Source organism: Trematomus bernacchii, unplaced genomic scaffold, assembly GCF_902827165.1.
Source record: "Trematomus bernacchii unplaced genomic scaffold, fTreBer1.1, whole genome shotgun sequence".
Classification (NCBI taxonomy): domain Eukaryota; kingdom Metazoa; phylum Chordata; class Actinopteri; order Perciformes; family Nototheniidae; genus Trematomus; species Trematomus bernacchii.
The window spans coordinates 3,288,731-3,298,914 of record NW_022987797.1 but is presented as its reverse complement, the minus strand read 5'-3'; the positions used below and the strand labels follow the sequence as shown (position 1 = coordinate 3,298,914).

The 10,184-nt window shown below is 39.1% G+C and overlaps 1 protein-coding gene across 1 annotated transcript in view; it reads right to left on the bottom strand.

The window, feature by feature from the left end:
• The window catches only part of psmf1 (proteasome inhibitor subunit 1), a 12,884-nt gene extending 2,700 nt beyond the window's left edge, over nt 1-10,184 (bottom strand). The window contains exons 1-5 of the mRNA XM_034149929.1: nt 9,961-10,184; nt 8,477-8,632; nt 6,251-6,333; nt 4,906-5,088; nt 768-824 (exon numbers count right to left, since the gene is read on the bottom strand). Coding sequence (XP_034005820.1) covers nt 768-824; nt 4,906-5,088; nt 6,251-6,333; nt 8,477-8,632; nt 9,961-10,089 — 608 coding nt within the window. The 5' untranslated portion in view covers nt 10,090-10,184. The remainder of the gene's footprint in view (nt 1-767; nt 825-4,905; nt 5,089-6,250; nt 6,334-8,476; nt 8,633-9,960) is intronic.

Below are 10,184 nucleotides of genomic sequence, written 5' to 3'. Positions count from 1 at the left end.
ACACTCGCGCTTCTATTGGCCACATCTTTATACGTGATTGGTTAGCTGGCCGCCCCTTAGCCTATCAGAGCAGACTGGGCTCTGGTTTCAGACAGAGGGTGAAAAGAGGTGCTGCAGCACAGGCAGTATGAGAAAAATAAAGAGCATTTTGAACATTAAAGCATGGAAACATGTCCCAGTAGAGGAACAAAATACATATATGAACCTGAAGATGTGCATAATAGGGCCCCTTTACATCTACTAATTGTAATAAGGTGAAGAAATATCTCTGCAAAAAGTAAAACCCTGACCGTCATTGATTTAAAAAGAAACCTATTGTAGGATAATACAGGGAAGCACATGTAAGGCAGTAAAGTGCTGTCGTTCTCATGTTCAGGCTACACACAGACTGCTCTGGGTTAGTATTTCTAATGTTTGTGGTTCACGTTCAGCTGGCAGAGGGAGTCTGGGCCAGCGCCAGTAATCCTGTGTGGAGGGACTGTTCATCCCTAAAATCCCAGATTATAACAAAAAAACACGCTGGTGCTTATTTATATATTTATATATATATATATATATATATATATATATATATTTATATATATATATATATATATATATATATTTATATATATATATATATATATATATATATATATATTTATATATATATATATATATATATATATATATATATATATATATATATATATATATATATATATATCTGCAAAATGATTTCCATAAAAACAATTTGTAGGGATTTATTATGAGGGAGAGAGACTCACCCGAAGGGATCCAGATCTGCTCCTCCAACGGAGAACGGAGGGACCATGGGGTCCCGCCTGGAAAATGCATTCGATTATTAATGAAGCACAATATCTGCTGTCAATTGTGGGCAACATCTTCTTGGAGTAAACAAGAATTAAGTGCACTTCAATAGGGTTTTAAATATTTAATATGTCCCTAGATGTTCAGATAAGATGTTAATCAAACGGCATCTGATTTCAGATCACATTGGAGTGTAGTGATATATGTATGTAAATATATGTAGTGGCACCCCAGCCACAATCTGTTCTGTCTGCTGCCGTCTGGCAGGCGGTACCGCAACATCCGGACCAAAACCACCAGACTCAGGGACAGTTTCATCTCACAGGCCAGAAGACTGTTAAACACCTGAACTTTGAAACAACATCATAACATTCATCTGGCTGCTACTTAGGAATTATTTATCTAATATATCATATTCCAATCACTTGCACTATTTCACCATTTCACTTTTTTTCCTTTTGTATTTACTATTTACTTGAACTATTTGTTTCTATTTATCTGTTTTATTGTGTTGCACTGTTGGAGGAGCCTGTGACCTAAGATTTTCATCGTCATAACTACACTGTAGCTATGCACGCATGACCAATAAAAGCCTTGAACCTTGATATGGGAGAGGTGAACTAACAACTATTTATATTATCGATTAATCTGCCAATTATTCTCTCAATTAATCAATAGTATCAAATAAATAAAATGTCAGAAAAATGGTGAAAAATCTCTCCTCTCCTCTCCTCCCCCTCCTCGCTGCCTGCTTCCAACACGTTCTGCTCTCCGCAGTCCTGACTCAGTTTTTGCTTTCTCATTCATTATTCCTTTTCTCTCTTCATCTTTGCTCTATGTTTCTACCCATTATATCTCTTTTGTCATTTTCTCTCCCTTATTTTGTATTTTCTCTCTCAGATTTTTTTCTACTCCATCTGTCTTTGTTTTGATCTCATCCTTATCTCCCCCCCCTCTCCTCCTCCCTCTCCCTCTGGAGATGAGGAGGCGACAGCAGCGAGGTCGATAAAGTGCTGACATCACCTCGCATCTCATCTGATCGGGTCACGGCTAAGAGGGGGGGGGGGGGCAGAGTGGTTGGACCCAGACAAACAGACAGACAGGCATACAAACAGACACACACACACACACAGCCCAAGCTCTGCCCTGATTTACTCTCTGCAGTTGAAGCCTCTGCGTCGAGACTTTCTACAAAGTGGGCGTGTGTGTGTGTGTGTGTGTGTGTGTGTGTGTGTGTGTGTGTGTGTGTGTGTGTGTGTGTGTGTGTGTGTGTGACTTGGAAACTGGCTTGTGTGTGTATAACCTAACCCAACACACACACACAAGCCAGTTTCAAAGTCAAGTCCTTCATGGGTTTGTGGTATTCTTGTTTTGATGCACTCTTTCACACAGGACATTTTAAGGGAGAATACACTTTACTTTCACTAGTGTAACCCCTAGATTCCACCGGGTCCGTCTGCGGCGCGTTACGGGCGCGTTACGGCTGCGCCGCGGTGCTCACGGCGATCGCGGCCACTCTAGTCAATGGGTGCTATTCCACCACACGCGGCGCGTTACGGCTCAGACGCGTCCCAGAAGCGTCCCAGAAGCGTCCCAGAAGCGGCTCGGCGCAGGGCTCCTCTAAAATTAGGATCGAATCCTATTTTTGTCGCGGCGCAGCCGTAACGTAAGGTCGGGCAGGCAGGAAGTGGAACCTTCAGAGCATATATAGCATATATATATATAGATATATACACACACACAAACTAATTTTGCAGACCCTATCCCTCCGTAGTCTTTCAAGTAGGAGGAGAAATGCCAGCGTTCTCCTCCGGTTTACAGGCACTGTGTAAATTATATATATAGAATAATTATGATGATGAATGCATTTTTTTACCACTAAAATACAGCAACACATCTTTGATTCATGTCGTTTATAACTGGAATATTACAGTTATTATTAACTTTGTCTGTACAAAGTAGCCTGTCCAGGAAATATGCCCAAATCAACAAAAACTGCGAGCCGGCAGGCAAGACGCTCCGCTTCTGAAATGCTTCTGAAACGCGCCTGGTAGGGTATGACGCCGGAGGAGGCCGGACCAAAACCGCAACGCGGCGCAGACGGACCCGGTGGAATCTAGGGGTTAGGACTTTGAAGAGAATTCTGTTTGCAAATTTGATTCAAAATTCAAAAAATGTAGAGAGCAAATTAGGGATTTCTGAATGTGTGATAGAGTGCGTCAAAACGAATACCACAGACGGGGAAGATTGTGTTTGTGTGTTGAAATGGTCATACTGGAGATAGGAGGAGTACAATATATTTTGGGCAATGTTTCAGCTAATTTGTTGATAGACAAATATTTACTAAATATATATGATTTGGTAAACTGCAGGATAGCTGAAAATAGTAACAGAGAGACCCTCCAACTAAGACTGACTGCATAGATGTTGTGAGTATTAGACAGTGACTTTCTCTCTAAATCTATGGGTTGACACATTTTAGCAATAACTGGGATTAATATAAATCTGCACAAGTATGGACATTTCACCCTGGAAAGTAACACTATTATTATACTTTAATTAAAACATATATACCTTAAAGTAATATAATCTTGACTATTAGATTATATGTACAGTAGTCCCCTAAAAGATGAAAAATGACAGTTAGGAAAGAAACAAGCTAAGTGCTACCTGAGGCCTGTGCTACGAATCCAGTTCAACATACCCTGGATATGTTTGAGTTACCCGGCTTACCTAATCCAAAACAAACGCGCTCTCGCTAAGCGGCCCTACGACGCTGGTTATCAACTCGGTAACTCAAGCCAGGGTTTCTCTGTCCGGCTGAGTGCGCGTTCACATGAAAGGGGCGGGGTTAGCAACATTTGACCAATCACAAACATGGAGAAGCGTACTGACAGCGCAGCATCATACTTCCTGAATGAAAAGTAAACTATAATATGATGTTTAAAGTTTAACTTCTTCATATGTCTAATATGAAGAAGTTAAACTTTAAACATCCATGACTTAAACACTTTATCCAGGATAAAAGCCACATAGCTGCACCTGCAAGGTGAATACAGCTGGTAAAAGAAAAAAAAATTGAATGCGTACATTAACTGGTTTATGAAATCACTGCCCCGTCCAAGACACGAGTGGATCTGACTTTAATTACATTTGACTCGAGTGTTTCATCAACTTAATGTGTTGCTTAAAATAATACTTGTGACACTGTGAGTGTTGCACGGCCAGATACGGCTCAAGAAGCTGACTCAGATAAGGAAATATATGATACATTATGATGTGATATGATATGAATGATAATGGGACACATCGACGTCTGCACTCACAGTGCCGCGGACTGTACTTAATGTTACTCTGATCCGGTTACTTATGTTGTGGCAGATATTTAAGTAAGCTTTCTTAACGCTAATATTATAATAGTCAGATTGCTCTGAAGATGGGAGGGGATATTCTATTCATTTTCACGTTCACACAGTCAGTTGATTTTTGCCGGCCGTCTTTCCTGCAACGGCAGTTTTTCTGTATTTCCTCTATCCTGTAATATGACTTGATAGCTTTAAACTCCGCACACTGAGCTCTGATTGGTCAGCAGGCGGTGCTTTCACTGAGTTGATCTCTTATCCTGGAACCAAACCTGCTCCGGAGCAGGTTTGGTTCCAGGATAAGTTACCATGGAGATCTAGCCCGGTAAGAAGAGAACCAGCGTAGTAGGACCAGAAACCCAGAGTTTACCCTGAAGTTAGCTCGCTAAGCGAAAATCCGGCTTCGTAGTACAGGCCTCTGGTGGAGGATGTACGTGTGTAATGCAGATTTGGAATCAAATTACTCAAATTTGCTATTTTGGAATAGGTGAGCCAGAAAATGCCTAAATCCAGATCTTCGGTTTGCATCTTTGATTTGCATCTGTGGTTAAAATGCAAATCATTCAATCTAAAACAAACATTTTAAAATGTGACACTATTGATATATAGTATAAAAATATATCAGTATATTTTGGACTGTTGTAGCTTATATAAAGACATTTTATCAGACATTAACTCAAAAGAATACTTCCTATGTATGGATTTGAAGAGGCAGCCTCCTGTGTTAACGCACCAGTGTGGGGGGGGTCCCTGTCGGGGCTGTCTGATGGGGATGCGGAGGGGGTCGCTGTCCTCTCTTCTTCTCCGCTCGTCCTCCTCCTCCCTCCGACTCGTCCTCTGTCCTGGCGCTCGCCCCTGAGCGGGCAGCAGCTGAGTCTTCACCTTCTCTGACAGACTGTCTGTGTCCTTGAACACACTGCACAGAACAAAGTGATGTATGTTAATTATTCACAATAAAGGGATGTTTGTACATTGTTATTGTTTGTTAGATCTACGGCAAAGGTAAACTTGGTTCTCGTGATGGTTGACTATGGAGCATTCTGATGTGGAAACAATTAAACTGACAGCACTTGGGCAAGAAAAATAACTAATGGGAATTATTGAGGAAGATTACGTTTTATAACTTCTTTTTTTAGGGTCGTGTAAACTGTCTCGAAATTTTGGAGCTAAATAAACCGAATAAATTCTAAGATAACTGTGTAGAAATGTTAAAATCCACTCATTCTTTACCACACTCTCCATTTGTAAAACATAGGGCCTGAGCTGAAGAGCTTGGATAAAGGACATTTGATCTACTACAGTATTTTAATGATGGATTTGTTACCTTATTCTACAAGATGATACTAAAGAAACAACATGGATTCATTGAGAGATAGCGCCATCTGCTGCCCAGTCATGATTTACGTTTTCTATTGTTCTCGGTAGTGATAAGGAATTGAATTGAATTGAAGTCAGTTTGCATTTTTTAAACCGGAACTATTGTTTCAGTTTTTATTAAAATGCAACATTTATTTATTTCAGTTTTCTGTATTTTCTCTGCTTATATCAGTTTGAGTTTACAATAATAACCCTGGTATGAAAGGATTATGTCAAAGCAGATGTGTATTTCAGTGGTTGGGTGTTATTTATGGGATCTATCTACAGAACGATTTAAAGGTTTGTATAAATAAAACAAAGATAATAAGAATTACGCTAAATAAAGTGTCAGGTATTATGTTAAATGAATGGTCATGGCTTTGATTCTTCTTTTAACTATTTGTTGTTAAGTACCTTTACTTACTGTAACTGTAGTTAACGATGAACTGTTATTAACAATATTGGTATTGTTTATTTATCTTTCAAAATGTCAATACAATTGTTATTTTAATGTCAATTGCTCTTTTTGTATTTCGTTCTGGTTTGTTCATAATCATGTGTGGAACAAATAATACAAGCATATTAAAACATTTGATTGGTCATGTCAAGCTCTTCATCACTGGCGACCAAATGCTGTTTTTTTTTTTTTTTTTTTTTTTTTTTTATAAATATGATTTACATAAGTCAATAAAACAACTTAAAAAAATAAACTGACCACCAACCTGTCAAATGTGTGCAGCTGGTCGGCCTCCACGTGATCGCTGATGTTCACCGTCAAGTCTGACACCTGCTGTGTGCCGGAGTTCTACACACACCAACACACACATCAGGAAAAAGACAGAAAGATACACACAATTACCCAAGTGCATACACTTGTTTCGCAAAATAATTGTTTAATGGCACATAAATCAAAGCTGACCAAAATAATATATATATATATTTCCTATGGGGCATGTACGGAGGAGCAGGGCCCTTCACTTGCAGAAATCTTCATAATCTATATTATCAGTATAAAAATGTTGGTGAATGTGAATAGAGAAAGAAAATGTAGAAGAACCCAAATCCTTTCTCTTTCAATTTATCTCAAATTAATTTACAAAAAAGTCCCTATTTTTTTTTAGCATTCAATACTTTGAAGAGTCTGGGGACTTTATGTTCTTCTCCACGTTGGCAATGGCCAATTTATGTTTTTGTAGTTTCATGTAGATAACAAAGAATTTGTAGATTTGCACACTTTTTTGGTGGTAATGTTAATGATGAGGGATCATTACCTCTTATGCTGCTTTGTCTCAGCATTCAATCATTTGTTTTCTGTCTTTAAATTAAACACCATATCATTTTCTTTCCAACACATTTTAAAGTTGGTGAAATGTGCATTCCCGTGTATGTTAGTCGGCTGTTCCTACAGGGTTCTTACACCTTTTCCAAAGTCAAATTCAAGCACTTTTCAAGCATTTTCAAGGTGCATTTTCAAGCTTTTCAAGCTTTTCAAGCATCTTACAGCTGTTGTAAATTACATATTTATATACACATACTTATACTCAAATGATTATTTCCCTACCTCACATTAAATCAGATGTTCTTTATGCTATAAACAACCAAATGTGTGTTTCATAATAGCATTCTACATGAGGATGAAAAATGTTAGAAAAGAAAACTAAGTTTAATATTTCAAAATGAGTGACCCATCTGTACGTAGACTGGGCATCCCATATAACCTGGCTGAGCCAATATAAAACAATCAGCCAAATAACTTTTCAATATATTATTGATTACTATTTTTGAGGTACTTTTAGGTTGGCAGTAAACACAAGTCAGAGGTAACTGGTGTACTTTTCCTCCACTACATGTATTTAATACCTTTAGTTACTTTACAGATGTGGATGAATGATGTGAAATATAATCAAGTGTTAAATCAGACTTTAGTTCCACCTGGAGTAAATTCACAAGCTACTCTGTAGTATACAAAGTCATTCAAACTAGCTGCAACTTTACCAGCTTTGAGAACACTTTCATGATCAATCATTATAAAACATATCATATACAATTATTAGGGATGCTCCGATCGCCAATTTTGGGGCCGATCGCCGGAATCAGTATCGGCCAATACCGATATTGCTCTCTTTTCCTCTCTCCCCCTCTCTCTCTCTCCTGACAGCCCGTCAGTATCTCCTGCAGCTCACTGATCCAGTAATGAGCGACCCGACAGTGAAGAATAAATATATTTATAACTAGTTTAGCTTGTTCCAGAGGTAGATAAAATGGCTAAGTGTGTTAGGTCTAACTCTTAATGTGTGTTCTGCTCCGCTCACCGGTCCGTCACAGCGGGTGGAGCTGCAGGATTTCTGCTTCACACACACGTTGCATACCGCTATTTTATTGTCATTTTCGGACACTTAAAATACTGCCAGACTAGTGAAGCCATTTTGGCGAGCTTGTTTTGCCGCGCACAGAGAAAAGTGTCATGTATTTTACATGCAACGATAGCCTAATCTAAAATGTTCTACTACGGCGTACCTTTCGTGTGGTGTGTGGCTCGTCAGCGCAGACTCTCGCATCGTTATTGTTGCACACTTTGCAGGAGGCTACTCTTGGGCTTCGCTTGACCCTCGTCTTAGCCATGGCTTGTATTTGTCTTCTGCTAGCCAACGCTCGTTGAAACGGCAACCTCCTGGCATACTGTCATCTATCACTCTCATCAGAATGCCCAGGTCACACACGTAACAAACACACTTGCCGGTCACGCGCATTGCGCGGGAAGGCCGGAGCGGAGCTGTTTTATGTAAAAGCGAAGCAATTAAGCGCGCTCCGACTTCTTTATTTTCTTTTAATCTAAAAAGCGAAGTAAAGCATTTACAATTTCAAGCACTTTTCAAACTTTTAAAACACCTCGTACAATTTCAAGCATTTTCAAGGATTTCCAGCACCCGTACGCACCCTGTTCCTACCATCAAGTTGAAGATCAAGGTGGAGTCGACAGAGATGGCTTTAAGCAGCAACTGTGTCTCACTGTCTTTGGCTTTGTATCGCAGACTGTACAGTTCCTCCCTGTTGCTGTTCCAGTCAGTAGGCAGCAGCTCAGACTTCTTATCACTGCCTTTGGGCTGGAGGAGGGGGAGAGAGAGAAAAACAACAAAACAGGGATAAATAAAGGGGTTTAGAGGACAGTGAGAGCATAATAACAGTCAGGACAAACAGATCAGATGGCTCTAAAAATCAGTGGTCGTGGTAGTAAATACTCAAGAACTGTTCCGAAGTAGAAACTTTAGATGCTTGAATTGTACCTGAGTCTTTCCACTACACTGTATTTAGAGGTCACTTTTTATTCCACTATATACCTCTCACAGCTTTGATTGGTTTTCATCCCCTTCCTGTCGGTTATTACTACTAATATACTATGCGGTTCTGATGTGAGGATTTATAATGTTTGTGAAAAACTGAAGGATAAAGTGTCCTTTATGTGTTGCAAATATAATCATATGTCTTAAATTATGAATTAGAAGATGTTTCAACACAAAGAAACTACAATCATATGATGATCCTGTAATATATGATGCATTTTGTAGAATAAACGACCCTACAAAACATTAAAATGTGTAGATCCTCAAACATCTACAGCAGTAAGATGCAACATACATGCAGCAGTAATACTAATCCTATCATTATAAATCTAACCACTGACAGGGATTTTTTTACTACATAAGGATTATTTGTTAAAATGTAAGGTTTTTAATCCACGGCATTACGTGTATAATACTGAGGTATTACTATTTTTACTGGAGTAAAGGATCTTAGTATAAGTGTAATGTAGTGCTTTCCTGTGACTGGCCCCAGGAGGCACAGTACCAGGTTAGCTAGCTAAAGATGACAGGACAGTTTTTAGAGCTCGTCAAAATATCTCTGTAATAGAACAACTGCTAGCTGATTATGCTTCCAATACAAAGGCTTTTTTAGAAGACCTTCAATGTCTTCACAACGGTATACCTGCCCATTAGATAAACTCAGATATGCTCATTTAGGAAGCTAAAGCTAAACTGTGCAGCTGGGCAAGTTAGCCAATGCAGAAGTCCTTTTAAAAAAGTACTGTTTTATTTCTTTCAGTCAGGCATACATCTTTACCCTCGGTAAAAACACACAGAATGATGTACTTGGACAGTTTAAGAGCCATTCTTCAATTCGGCTTAACGTTATAGGTGATTCACCAAACAGCACGTATTTTGCTTTATATAGTTTAATTTATGTTGGTCCTATAAACCCGTACATATACGATGTTTACAAATGGTCAATGTAGCGTTAAACGGCTGGATTTTGAATGGAGTTTGGTGTAAGCTTGTCTACCGCTGATGGTTAAATGTTAGCTTTAGCATCTATATACAGCCAGTGGTTAACACAATGTTGTATTTTTCAGCTTATGTTAGCTAGTTTAATTTACCTCGTCTCCAGAACCGATGCACCTGTATCCACTCTTTATCATTTCCCAGTGAACGAAGCACACCACGGCGTCCTGTGGACAGCTAATGCTGCCACCGACACAGGAGTATAACACCTCCAAGCCGGCCATGTTTGTCTGAACTAGCAACCAACTATAACAACATCAATGCAGTGTCAACAAAAAATGAAAACGAAAGTCTTCATAGGAGCTTAACGACGTCAAAT